The sequence below is a fragment of the Triticum aestivum genome, chromosome 3B (assembly GCF_018294505.1).
Source record: "Triticum aestivum cultivar Chinese Spring chromosome 3B, IWGSC CS RefSeq v2.1, whole genome shotgun sequence".
Classification (NCBI taxonomy): Eukaryota; Viridiplantae; Streptophyta; class Magnoliopsida; order Poales; family Poaceae; genus Triticum; species Triticum aestivum.
Window position 1 is genome coordinate 830,512,753 of NC_057801.1, and position 13,306 is coordinate 830,526,058.

The 13,306-nt window shown below is 45.6% G+C and overlaps 2 protein-coding genes and 2 non-coding genes across 5 annotated transcripts; 3 read left to right on the top strand and 1 right to left on the bottom strand.

Annotated features, from left to right (window-relative positions):
• Positions 1 to 91: 91 nt before the first annotated feature.
• LOC123072749 (dynein axonemal assembly factor 1 homolog) lies at positions 92 to 3,468 on the bottom strand. The gene is made up of 10 exons (XM_044496376.1): positions 3,266 to 3,468; positions 3,120 to 3,191; positions 2,533 to 2,625; positions 2,303 to 2,384; positions 2,143 to 2,199; positions 1,588 to 1,652; positions 1,383 to 1,478; positions 1,201 to 1,287; positions 1,042 to 1,122; positions 92 to 960 (listed from the first exon to the last, which is right to left on the bottom strand). Exons 1-10 carry the CDS (start codon positions 3,359 to 3,361, stop codon positions 298 to 300), a joined length of 1,392 nt encoding a protein of 463 aa, XP_044352311.1. The 5' UTR covers positions 3,362 to 3,468; the 3' UTR covers positions 92 to 297.
• LOC123072750 (vacuolar protein sorting-associated protein 55 homolog) lies at positions 3,360 to 6,233 on the top strand. Of its 2 annotated transcripts, none has more exons than XM_044496377.1 (5): positions 3,360 to 3,700; positions 4,753 to 4,804; positions 5,231 to 5,270; positions 5,362 to 5,446; positions 5,612 to 6,233. In XM_044496377.1, the coding sequence occupies exons 1-5, from the start codon at positions 3,360 to 3,362 to the stop codon at positions 5,793 to 5,795; spliced, it is 702 nt and encodes a 233-aa protein (XP_044352312.1). In that variant the 3' UTR covers positions 5,796 to 6,233. The 2 variants fall into 2 exon arrangements, with proteins under 2 accessions (XP_044352312.1, XP_044352313.1); XM_044496378.1 differs by lacking the exon at positions 3,360 to 3,700 and adding an exon at positions 4,653 to 4,671.
• A 418-nt stretch (positions 6,234 to 6,651) lies between these two features.
• On the top strand, positions 6,652 to 6,731 carry TRNAL-UAG (transfer RNA leucine (anticodon UAG)). The gene has a single exon. It is a non-coding gene; the product is annotated as a tRNA-Leu (tRNA).
• A 5,942-nt stretch (positions 6,732 to 12,673) lies between these two features.
• TRNAL-UAG (transfer RNA leucine (anticodon UAG)) lies at positions 12,674 to 12,753 on the top strand. The gene has a single exon. It is a non-coding gene; the product is annotated as a tRNA-Leu (tRNA).
• Positions 12,754 to 13,306: the final 553 nt, after the last annotated feature.

Genomic DNA, 13,306 nt, shown 5'->3' on the forward strand with positions numbered 1-13,306 from the left:
AACTAAAATAAGAACTCTGTCGACAAAATTCTATAACTAGCGATATTTTTCATCATATCAAGTTTCATAAAATTATGAGCGGTCAACCATGGAATCCAGTTATCATCGTCTCAAGTTTCACAAAATTCGAACAAACATTTTAAAGTCAGGTCACATATTTCAGGTGCAAAAGAACTGTCGAAAGAAATTCAGATGCTGCCTACAAAGGCTCTCATCGCAACAGAGATCCTAGAACAGGAGTTTACTAACACTACTCACTGGGCATACACATCGTCTCTCAAAGCCCACCAGGCACCACTAATCCCATCCCGACAGTCCACCCGCACCCACCTCGGGCGCAGAGCACAACTGCTTAAGATCCGACGCGTCGATAGGGGTGCCCTTCGCCTTCTTCCTCTTCTTGGAGTGATCAATCACCAGGCCCCCGACAAATTTCCCATCCACAGCAGTTGCCTGGGCCTTGTCCTTCGCCGTGGGCTCTGGGACGGCGCCGTCTCCAGAAAACATCAACTCTGCAAACGACACCTCCGTGTCATCGATTCCTCCCGCATCCTTATCTTCTTTGTTGGCAGATTTCTTCTTCTTGGATTCCTTCTTGGCCTTTAATTCGGTATCATCGAAAGAAGCTTTATAATCCTTGATTTTCGTTTTGCTGCTCTTGTCCTGCTCCGTGACTACCTTCTCCTTTTTCTTTTTCTTACTATCCGACAATGCGGATTTAACTGGGGCATCAATGGTGGCAGCTGGAGGAATGTCTTTGGCAGCAGGTTCTTCAGGGCTTTGCACTTGTTGCTTTGACCGTTTCCTTTTCTCCTTTTTCGTATTAGAATCGATGGGGTCACGATCAGGCATCTCTTCATCCTTCTTCAGCTTACTCCCTTTCCCAGAGTTCTCATTCTGGGAAATGGCTTCTATGGGCTTTGCATTGAAAATGCGCAAGTTCGGCACAATTTTCATGACCTGAGAGAACATTTATAAGTTACTCAGGAACTACAATTACAATACACTCTGGAACAAAGAGAAGTCGGAGAGAGAGGTCACCTTTTTAGCTAGGGTGCCTTTCTCAGCAATAGGATTTCCCTGCAAATTTAGGTTCCTCAAGTAGCGCAGTTCAGAAAGGACCTAGCAACCAAACCAACGGTTAAAACAATCTACACAAACTATGGTGTTAAACATGTGGGGACGAAGTCAGATGCAAACCTTCAGATCTGACTCCCTCTCAATCAAGTTATTTCCCAAGTCAAGGTTCAAGATTTTGGTATTTTTGGCCAAGTCTGATGGAATCGTCTGCAAGTCAGAGGTGGATAAGGCCATGTTAACAAGTAACAATAGCAATTAATGTGCAGGAGACAAGTAAATAAAATTGCCCTCCATGTACATACAGTGATCTTATTGTGAGCAAGCCGAAGTTCCTTCAGTTCCACACATGCAGCAAGGGAAGATCCAATGCTTTCTATTTCACAGTGAGACATGGATATCTGGCGGGGGTTGTAACAATAAGACAATAGTGAAAACAATTAGAAATGCTACATAACAGAGTCAGTCACCAGAAGATTCTTTTTTGTAGATTAAATAAAGAACAAGTACCTTTTTGATAGACTTTGCATTGACCAAAGCATCACCAAAAGTAATAACTGGATTCTTAGAGAGAACTGTGGCAGAGCAAACATTCACAATTAACTAAGTTCAGGGAGACAGAAGCATGAATAACAAGTAACAAGTTCACGGAGACAGAAAAGCATGAATTACAATTAACAAGTTCACTTATATTGCATTTGACAAGGTTGGTATTCTGTACTTCTAGTGTATAAAAGATACTCTTCTTTACAACAGCAGAACTGTTTGATTTCTTCATATTATCAGCGAGAACTGTGAAGTAAGATTACATCGTGCATGAAAAAAAAACATTGAATGTATGCAGTGTGCTTCAAGAGAGTGAAGGGACATGGTCCTGCAGTCCATTGTACTACCCCTGTTCCTAAATATAGATGTTCTGCAAAAACGTCTTATATTTAGGAACAGAGGTAGTGCTCTCTCCGTCCCAAAATATAAGAACGTTTTTAACATTAGCATAGTGTCAAAAACGTTCTTATATTATGGGACAGAGGGAGTAATAAATAAGTGCCATATCAAAATGCATACCAAGAGTATTCAACTGATGATGGGGATCAAGCTTGCAGATGGAAGTAATGTTGTTATCTGCACGAAAAATTACCAAGATCCGACATGAGTAAATTTAAGTAAGCTAACAACAGGGAAAGAAGAGTAGTAGAGAGTGTATAGCATTCATAAACCACATTACCGTTGAGAATCAAGGCTCCCAGGCTTGTCATAGATTTGACCTCATCGATTCTTGTCAATTTATTTTTGCCAGCATTCAGTACCTGCACAAGCCAGGATAAGAAAAACGCTGTATTATGAATTTATGATTCAAGCAATGAGCTAAATTCTCCCCTAAAAAAGTAGTGAGCTAGAATTAAATCCTGGATGGGTTCAATCAGATGGAAATGCAGGGCCAGGAAAGCTTCTCACCTGCAGCTTCGAGAGGACCTCGGCACCTTTCAAGCTCACGAGCTTGTTTTCGATAACCGAGAGCCATTTGAGATTGGTGCACGCGGACAAACCCTTCAACATGTAAAAAAGCATGGACATAAGTGACAATAAGAAGACACTCAGAGGCTCAAATGAAGATAACAGCAAGTAGAGTTTACAGTCCCATGGAACAAGCAGAGCAGCTATCACCTATCATCATCATCCATAAGCCACAACAAGTTGGTAAATCCTAATCTGAGCGCATCTTCGAATTAGCGCGCTGTAGCATCATTTTACACCTACAGTTGCTTCCCTGTTATCTACCATTGTTGGTCGCGAAAGTAAATTCAGACGAGAATGGTGGCAGCACGGATGCATTTCTTCCGACAACAAGAGCTAGAACAAGTCGACAACGGCGGCGGCATAGGTACTTGCATATATCCAACCCAAAGAGGTGGAATGCCGGGAAGAATAATTATCTATCTGTTTCTATCCAGCAATCCACATCAAGAATATGTTTGGACCCAGTGCGTGGCATTTGAGATTGGGCGTGCGGAGGATGTGGTTGGGGTTGCGGTTGGCGGTACCTCGAGCGTGAGGAGGCAGTTGTGGCCGAGGTCGAGGCGCTCCAGGTTCTTGAAGCTCCCCAGGCACGACACCTATCAGCAACGACGACAGAGAGAGATGAGCAAAGCCGGCGAGCCGAGGCGGCGGGCGAGAGGGAGGGACTTACGTCGGTGAAGGAGCGGTGGGAGAGGTCGAGGAACGTGGCGAGGCAGCCGGCCGGCGCCGCCTCCCTCGCCGTCTGCTCCAGCGTCAGCCGCACCATGGCTGCTGGCCTCCTCTCTCTCCGCCGCCGCCGCCGCCGCCGCCGCTCCTACTCCAAAAGCCCAAACAAAGAAACCCCGAGATCTTTTGCCCTAGCGCCACAACCCCACAAAGCCCACCAAGGCTTTCGGGCCCTGCTTACATGCGGGCCCGCCCCACCAACCCGACCGGGCCCACCTGCCAGGCGCGTCTCGGTTGTTTCCTTGGGCTCGCTCGGTCGGTCGGTCGGTCAGAGGAGTTTATTGGAGTCGGAGAGGAGAGGAAAGCAGGAGGAGACGACAGACCGCCGGGAAGACCCGCTCCGCCCGCCGCCCGCCGGAGATGGCGATGACCGTGGAAGGTGAGGATCCCTCTTCTTGCCCTTACCCAACTCCTGTTGCCTGGCTGATCGGGTTGCCCTCGCATTCGGGATTTGCTGCGGCGCGGGGATCGGGCGGCTAGGGTTCGTGGTGTGGGCGTGGGGTCGCGAATTGGCGAGCCAGGGCGCGGGGAGATCCGGTTGGTCGGAGCTCCGGTGCGGCGCTGGTCCGGGTGCTCTGTACACGTAGGTAGCGTGGGCGAGGCTGCCGGCGATTGGTAATCTGTAGGGGAGCGTGATTTTGCTCAGTCAGATCAGTGCGCTTTCCTCAGGAGAAAGGGGTCGTCGGCTGTGCTGCCAGGGGCCTAGATTTGCGTGGAGCAGGGGTCAACCGTGACGCGTCCAGTTCGCTTGCATCTTATCAATGGGCTACAGACGGGGCGGTAGCTGGGGATTTTGCCTCTGGTGTATGGACCGTTCATTAGCCGTTCGCCTCGGTACGGGGCTCTGATCAAGATGGCGCAGATTCCGACGATTCAGCATGCGAGTAGTGGCAGGATGTACGCGAGTGTGGGTTATACCATTATAGCAGCATGGCCTGGAGTTTCATACCTGCTATCAGTTCAGGCTAGAGCTCTGTGGTTTTGCGTCGTGGGAAATTCCTGGCTCAACTGATATATCCGTTCGGTCTTGTGTCTGCCTTATGTGTAATGAGCAAACATTAACATAGGAATAAAGGGGTTCCATTAAATATGAAACACGGTTTGGCTTACCCCCATTTTCATGAATTAAGGCTATGTAATGAGCAGTTACCCTCTGGTAGTACAGTCCAGTTTCAGCATCTATATTACGTTCTTGCACTCTGAGCAGTTCTTGATAATATCTATCTTTCTTGTATCCTGCTAATTGCTTCAAGTGTTTGACTAACTTGTGTGTTCCTCGTCTGCTTTGCTTTCGTCCTTGCTGCTGCTGGATGATTCTGTCAACTTACTCTTGGCGTGCGTCTTTGCAGTGTAAGTTCATCATTCTGATGGCTCTTAACCATTGTTTTGCGTTTGACAAGTGTGTCATCTTATTATAATTTTCTGTTACAGGCTCGCTGGACTTGCGTGTATGTTCTCCACCAGCGTTCTTTTGCAAATCCTGGTAAGCTATATGTACATCCATGCCTAGAGCTCACCGAATCAGGTTTCTGAAAGATGGTACAGTGGCAGCAATTGTTTTACTCACTGTCAGTTTCAGTAACTTTGAGGACAACCTGACAGATTGATTTCAAGTTTTGTTTCTGCAATTCATTCATGCCCAGTATTCTATTGTGTGATTGTGCCAAAGAGGCAAGGAATGTACGAAAGAGTAATATTGTGACATGGTTGCTGGTCACTTCAGGGTTACTCTTGTTATTCAGTTATAGGAGTCGATGCACACAAAGATTGGTCTGATTGTATCGACATGCACGCCTACTGTAGTAATTATTTTATATGGAGGTTATTGAGCAGCATCAGATTGCCATCCCTTGTTATTTGACCAAGTTGTTACTTCTGAATTCTCTGACTCTTCATTTTCTTGGTGCAGGCATGTGCTTTGTACAACAACTGGTGGCCTATGTTAGCAGGTGACTGCTAGTTTCTTATCCTCAATCACCGTGAGCAAGTCCCTGTGACTTTTCCACTGACGTTCTTGTGCGTGCTTTTTCTGTTCTGCAGCACTCATGTATATCATTGTGCCAATGCCATGCCTGTTCTTTGGCGACGGATCCACACGGTTCTTGAGTAGCGGAGAGGGTGGAGCGTAAGTTCTAACTTGATGATTCTCTTTCCTTTGGAGAAGTAGTAATGTGAACATGTATATCGGCACAGAGCACATGATAGGCAATAGGCAATCACAACTTAGGATGCTGATCCACACATTCGCTACCATAAAGATTGTAATCAGACAGGGCATATCGTTTTTCAGGTGGATGAAAGCAGCCAAGTTCCTGACCGGCATGTCTGCCATGGGAAGCCTCGCAATCCCGGCGATCCTGAGGCATGCTGGCCTGATCGAGACGGGGGCCATGTTCATCGAGTTCACGTCCTTCTTCATCCTCGTGTGCACGGTGCTGTGCTTCCACAGGGCTACCCTGGACGAGGAGTGGTAAAGGCTCACACAAGACCACAAGGAGTGCCCGAGAGAAGAACGCCTGTTAGGATGTGGAAAAGAAATCCCTTGGCGGGAGGGAGCTAACGTGAAACTGTGTACAAAGAAGCGCGCTTGACTACTGTATTTACGTATACGCGTACCCGAGATTTGGTAATCTAGTTGGTAATCCGTGCTGAACCGGTCGTGTAAAGCATATGATCTGGCGCCGTCGATGGACGCGAGGCAGTCTTTCTATGGTTGGTTTGCCACTTGTGCATCCAGAATCTGCACTTGGAGAATGGTATGAGCTATTGGATGGAATGAAGTGACAAGATTTTGTTTAGATGTTGGACCTGAAGCTAAAGTTGCTCAGTTATGTGTGCCCCAATTTTTTGTTTGTGTGTGTGTGATCTTTAGAGAACATTCTTTGGTGTGATATTTGGAGAGCTTCTTTTTATTGTTGTTTGTGTGTGATCTCTCTAGATAGCATATTTCGGTTGGGTTGTGGTGGATCTGAGAGAGCCTAAATCAGACGACTCGTGTTTGATATGGTGATGCTGCACATCGCATTGTATAGTTTCTAATTGGTTATCAATTATTCGGAGGTCCCTCCGTTCCAAAATAAGCGTTCCAACATTTCTTTCGAAATGGCAGATTCTTTGCATTCATTAAGAAGAAAAGAGGGAGTAATACACATACATGACCACTACTTTGAGAAGTTGCCTGTTAGCATATGAACCATGGATAGGCCAAAATATCTACATGCTGGAACTCTGGAAGCAAGACTGCGTTTTCACCTGGAAAAGTGTACATTTAACACTACGAGTTATGGTTGCCGACAATATATAGGCCAATACAGACATGTTGTCACCAAAGACAGTTTGGCCGAGTGGTCTAAGGCGCCAGATTTAGGCTCTGGTCCGAAAGGGCGTGGGTTCAAACCCCACAGCTGTCATACCTTTTTGTTCGTTTTATTTTCAACGTTCCTTTTCTTTTTCTCCTCTTTTTATTTTGTTTTATTTTCAACGCTCCTTTCCTTTTTCTCCTCCTTTTATTTTGTTTTATTTTCAACGCTCCTTTTCTTTTTCTCCTCCTTTTATTTTGTTTTATTTTCAACGTTCCTTTTCTCTTTTCTCCTCTTGTAAATCCATGAATCTTGTAAAAATGCACTAACCATTTCTAGATTAGATCATGGAAATTCTTCAAACCATAACTTCACTTTCAACTATTTCATATGACGTCTAGTTTTTCACTGACACTCTCAAGCACTTTGGGGGATGTCACTGTCCTAGTCACAAATTGTTCCAAAAGTCTTGTCGCCCCAAACTGTTGCGAAAATGTTGATCTTCCGGACATCCTCCAATCCTTCCCGGCCAAGCTTTCCTCCTTTCCGATGAAATACCTTGGGTTGCCTTTATTTTCGATGTTCCTTTTCTTTTTCTCCTCTTCTTATTTTATTTTATTTTATTTTCAACGTTTCTTTCCTTTTTATCCTCTTGTAAATCCATGAATCTTGTCAAAATGCACTAACCATTTCTAGATTAGATCATGGAAATTCTTCAAGCCATAACCTTCCTTTCTGCCCACTTCTTTCACTTTCAACCATTTCATATGACGTCCAGTTTTTCACTGACACTCTCAAGCACTTTGGGGATGTCACTGGCCTTGTCACAAATTGTTCGAAAAGTCTTGTCACCCCAATCCGTTGTGAAAATGTTGATCTTCCGGACATCCTCCAAACCTTCCTGGCCAAGCTTTCCTCCTCCCCGATGAAATACCTTGGGTTGCCTTTATCAGTCAAGAGGTTGAAGAGAATTCACTACCAGCCCCTCGAGGACAAGATTGCGGGTCAGCTCACCCCTTGGGTGGGAAGGCACATTGCCTCGGCAGGTCAGGCGGTCTTGGTCAAGTAGGTTTTCCTCACGGCGATTGTTGTCTACTATATGATGGTGCTAGATTTACCGTTGGAGGTCAAGAAGAAGATTGATGCCCTCAGATGTGCTTTCCTTTGGGTAGGTTGTGATAAAGTCACAGGTGGAAAATGCAAGATAAACTGGGAACAAGTGCGCAAGTCCAAACTGCATGGAGGCCTGGGAATCCTAAATCATGACAAGGTTGCCATCGCCCTTCGTCTCCGGTGGCTATGGGCCGAGTGGCTCCACCCGGACAAGCCATGGGTTGGCTTGGGAACCCCTTGTGATGACACCGACCGAAATATTTTTGCTGGAGCTACCAAGGTTGAAGTTGGCAATGGCTTGCATGCCAAGTTTTGGGAGTCTCCTTGGCTAGAAGGGATTGGGCCCAAAGACATGGCCCCTAAAATATATGAATTGTCGAAGAAGAAGAATTGCTCAGTTCTAATGGCTCTGCACGACAACTTTTGGACTTCCCAGGTGGACATCCTTCGCGGCATCACTGTCGAACACCTCTCTGAATTTGTCACCCCTTGGGAGAAGGTCTCCCATATCCACCTCGACATCAACATGCCCGACACTATCACTTGGAAGTTCACCATTGATGGACACTACTCGGCGACGTCGACCTACAACGCGCAGTTCTTTGGCCGTACTGACACTGAGATGATATCGACCGTTTGGAAGGTTTGGGCGCCTCTTAAATGCAAGTTCTTCGCTTGGTTGCCAATCAACAATAGGATCTGGACAGCGGATAGGCTTCAATGTCATGGGTGGCCACACAGTAACCTTTGTCCCCTATGTAAGCAGGTTCAAGAGTCAGCGGCCCACCTTCTATTCCAATGCAGATGCACTATGAGAGTTTGGCACATGATCAAAGATTGGCTGGGTCTCCATGATGTGCATCCTAGTGATTGGAGTGACGCGACTTCCGCTAAAGAGTGGTGGAGCCACAATGATACCAAGAAGACACAATCCTCCAATCCTTCCCGGCCAAGCTTTCCTCCTTTCCGATGAAATACCTTGGGTTGCCTTTATTTTCGATGTTCCTTTTCTTTTTCTCCTCTTCTTATTTTATTTTATTTTATTTTCAACGTTTCTTTCCTTTTTATCCTCTTGTAAATCCATGAATCTTGTCAAAATGCACTAACCATTTCTAGATTAGATCATGGAAATTCTTCAAGCCATAACCTTCCTTTCTGCCCACTTCTTTCACTTTCAACCATTTCATATGACGTCCAGTTTTTCACTGACACTCTCAAGCACTTTGGGGATGTCACTGGCCTTGTCACAAATTGTTCGAAAAGTCTTGTCACCCCAATCGCGAAGACCACTTGCTTCCTTGATGCTTCTTATCTCTTGGGAGTTGTGGAACGAGAGGAATGCCTCGTAATACTACTGTCCCGGTTGGAGTTATCGTTGCTAGGATTGTTGTAATTTGACCATGGGCCCTAATCTCTTAAACTTCTCTCTCAATCAATGAAAATGGCGAATCTTTTGCCTCGTTTCAAAAAAAATGAATTACCTTTTTAGAAGGAAATGAGCAATTTTAACATGCTCCCTCTTACCCCCTCTTTTCACATAGGAGGTAAGAACGTAAGAGTTAATCAAATCCACTACTCAATGCAATCAATGGCTCAGATCTATTTTATACTAGGGAGCATGTTAAAAAACCTCGAAGGAAATATATATTCCTAGAAATGTTAAACTTTTATCACATTTAGTACTATCCTCTCTTCCTCCTTCCCTCCTTCTATTATGCCCAGGGCCTCTTGTAGTCACTATAAAGGTATAGTCTTTCATGAGCGCAGGGCTCTTGCAATATTTTGAGTCACTAAGAGATGCTTACAAAAGATTTCGCTGCAGCACAGTCTGGGATTGTGAAGGTTCCTAGTCTAGGAGTAAGAGCATCTTCAAACCGGACCCCTACAATTCCCCCTATTTGTTCCGACAGACAGCTCAGACACGACCCAGGTAGAAAATGGCCACCCAACCAGACCCCTATTTCCATCCCATATGTCGGGGCTGTTTGGCACTCCCATTTCCAGCCCATATGTGGGATAGGTTTGGGACAGCTCCGACACGACCCAAATAGAAAATTGCCACCCAACCAGGGCTGTTTAAAACCTCCATTTCCAGCCCATATGTGGGACAGATTTGAGACTGCCCAGACGCATATGTCACGCCGGATTGGCCTACCCGACCCCACAAAACCTCACTCCGATCCTATCACCATCTTGGACAGATTTGGGACATCTCAGACACAACCCAGATAGAAAATTAGCACCCACCCAGGGCTGTTTGGCACCTCAATTTCCAGCCCATATGTGGGATAGATTTGAGACTGTCCAGACACATCTATCACTTCGGACTGGCCTACATGACCCCACAAAACCTCACCCCTATCACCATCTTGGACCAAATCTTAGCTACTCTCATTGTCCGCTCCGCCCACGGTCATCTCCTTCCCTTTTCAGCCGTCTTCGCCATGTCGAGCACCAGATCAGAGTCCGCCAGGTCCAGATCCAACCACAACGTTGACTGGGAGTTTGCCGCCTGATCGAACGAGGAGAAGATAGCCCTCCGGCTCGCGCTTCACCGGTCTCGGGTTGAGACCACAGTGAGTACCCGAGAAGAATAACTATTAGGATGTCGAAAGAAATCCCCTTGGTGGGAGTTAACATGGAACTGCATACAAAAGAAGCATGCTTCAAGCGTATGACTACTATGTTTATGTATTATACACAGACTCGAGATTCAGCAGTGTAGTGGCAATGCCATTTTCTTACATTAACCTCTTTTCTTGCCGGTGTTTTTCCTCGCATAATCTTTGCCTGAATTGCTCGTAAACATATAAATATAATCTAGTGTGTTGATGATAGACATCATTTCTATTTGATTGGTTGCCACTTGTGTATTCAGAATCTGCACTTGTAGGATGGTACTAAGAAGTGAATGGAATGTAGTGAGAAGGTTTTGTTTAGATCCTTCACTTGAGGTCAAATTTGCTCAGTTATTGACTTATGTGTGCCTATGTTTTGTTGCTTGTGTGTGAGAGGACCCTAGATAACATTTTTTGGTTGTCTTTGTGTGACCTCCATAGACAATTTTCTGGTTGTTTGCGTGTGATCTCTAGAGAATTTGATAGAAGCAAAATTATCTTGCATACCTTGCCAACTCCTTAAAACATCCTCCGTTCCTAAATATAAGTCTTTATAGAGATTTCACTATGGACCACATACGGATGTATCTAGATGCATTTTAGAGTATAGATTCACTCATTTTGCTCCGTATGTGGTCCATAGTGGAATCTCTCCAAAGACTTATATTTAGAAACGGAGGGAGTAGAATATACACTCCACATCTACTACTTGTACTACCAACATAAAAAGCACAAGTTGCGCCGGATCTTGAGGAGTAAATTGCAGAAAACCACCAGTTTGAAGGTTAGGTTTGCGAAAAACACTACAATACATTTTTTTCTTCAGAAAACACCACATCTTCAGTAATCTTTTTGCAAAAACCACTGATCGGTGGATCTTGCGCTGTTAAGTAAGATTATGACAGAAGGGTCCCATTTTTCGCTGACATGGCATAACATTTTACCCAAGACAGCGTTAGACGGGTAAAAAAGAAAAAACACCCATAAGTTTTTTGCCTTGTGCTGCCCAGGCCCTTGCCATGTCCTGCCACACAGTCAGCCGCCTCGATGGCGCCGGTGACCACCATGCGCCAGCCGCCGCCGTGCTCGCAGCTCTGCCGGCCGCAACCGCCTCTCCTCGGCCGCGCCACCGCCGCCATGCACCGCCCAGGCGGGTAAGAGCCCACCTCGAGCAAGCCTCCCGACGCCACTCCACATGAGCTGTCGACGGCGGTGCGCGCACACGCTCCAGGCGTCGCACCTCCGGCGAGGGTTGTCGCGCTGCGCTGTCACCCTTTTTTAGCCCCCAGCGCCGCCACGTCCGGAGCCGGCGAGGGAGGTCGCGCCGTCGCCCCGATTTGGTCTCCAGCGCGAATAGACGCCCTGCGACGGCTGCCGGATCCGGCCAGGTATGCCGCGCCGCCACCCCACCACCCCGATTGGCCTCCAGCGCGAGGAGGCGCCCAGCGCCGGCTGCTGGATCCGGCGAGGGATGCCGCCGCTGGCCCGATTTGGCCTCCTGCGCGAGAAGGCGCCCAGCGCAGGCTGCGTTGACCGCCCCAACCTGTGGCGAGGATCTGATTGCATTTTTTCCTTTTTGATTTAGGGGTGTCTGTGTAAAATGTATGGACTAGTTTGTAAAATTAGATTAAAATTGACCTAGCATGAAATGTTATGCCACATAGGCAAAAAGGGGCCCCAATTGTCATAAGCTTGCTTAACCGAGCCAAATCCGCCGATCAGTGGTTTTTGCAAAAGGATTACTGGAGACCTAGTGTTTTCTGCAAAAATAATGTATTGTAGTGTTTTTCGCAAACCTAACCTTCAAACTGGTGGTTTTCTGCAATTTACTCGGATCTTGAGGGTCACAATTAACCATTAAACCCGCCTAAATCAGATGAGTCACATTGCTCTAATGATGTTGCACATCATATCTATAGTTTCTAATAGGTTATCAATAATTTGGAAACCTCTCGTTGTCCATCAGTCACATCAGTTTGTAGTTACCCTCATCATTTGGAGAGCTCCCCCACACAAAGAAATTGTGATACTACACAGAGATTATCACAAGTTTGAGAAGTTACCAGTTAGCATCTCCACTAATGTTTTTTTGCCCACATAGACCCAAATATCTAGATGCTGGAAGCAAGACACTTTGGGCTATAAGTTTGAGAAGGTGTGATTAGGATATATATATATACAAATTAATACAACAATTAATAATAGATATTTGGGTCACATAGCCTGTTATTTCTTTAACGCTACAAGTTCCCACAAAACAAATAACAGGCTACCAGTTGTGATTAGGATATATATATACAAATTAATACAACAATTAATAAAGATAGTTTGGCCGAGTGGTCTAAGGCGCCAGATTTAGGCTCTGGTCCGAAAGGGCGTGGCTTCAAATCCCACAGCTGTCAATTTTTTTTATTTTTTTTATTTTCAACGTTTCTTTTCTTTTTCTCCGTTTGTAAATCCATGAATCTTGTAGAAATGCACTAATCATTTCGAGATTAGATCATGGAAATTCTTCAAGCCATAACCTTCCTTTGCTTCCCACTACTTTCACTTTCAACCATTTCATATGAATTACCTTTTTAGAAGGAAATATATATTCCCAGAAATATTTCAGATCCCCAAATGTTAAATTTTTTATCACATTTAGTACTATCCTCTCTTCCTCCTTCCCTCATCCTTCTATTATGTCACCAGGGCCTCTGGTAGTCCCTAAAAAGGTATAGTCTTTCGTGAGCGCAGGGCTCTTGCAATGTTTCGAGTCACTAAGAGATGCTTACGAAAGATTCCGATGGAGCACAGTCTGGAACTATGAAGATCGCTAGTCTAGGAGTCAGAGCATCTTCAAATTAGACCCCTAAAATTCCCCCCGATTTGTTTGGGCAAACAGCCTAGACATGACCGAGATAGAAAATCGCCACCCTACCAAACCCGGATTTCCATCCCACATGTCATGGT

What these genes read in the sequence shown, in the direction of transcription:
- LOC123072750 (XM_044496377.1), top strand. Translation starts at nt 3,360, where the DNA reads ATGGCTGCTGGCCTCCTCTCTCTCCGCCGCCGCCGCCGCCGCCGCCGC. An exon ending in GATGGCGATGACCGTGGAAG is followed by an intron (nt 3,701 to 4,752) that starts GTGAGGATCCCT and finishes TTTCTGTTACAG; the next exon opens with GCTCGCTGGACTTGCGTGTA. An exon ending in AGTAGCGGAGAGGGTGGAGC is followed by an intron (nt 5,447 to 5,611) that starts GTAAGTTCTAAC and finishes ATCGTTTTTCAG; the next exon opens with GTGGATGAAAGCAGCCAAGT.
- LOC123072749 (XM_044496376.1), bottom strand. Translation starts at nt 3,361, where the DNA reads ATGGTGCGGCTGACGCTGGAGCAGACGGCGAGGGAGGCGGCGCCGGCC. An exon ending in ACTGCCTCCTCACGCTCGAG is followed by an intron (nt 2,626 to 3,119) that starts GTACCGCCAACC and finishes TACATGTTGAAG; the next exon opens with GGTTTGTCCGCGTGCACCAA. An exon ending in TTGCTCACAATAAGATCACT is followed by an intron (nt 1,288 to 1,382) that starts GTATGTACATGG and finishes TCTGACTTGCAG; the next exon opens with ACGATTCCATCAGACTTGGC.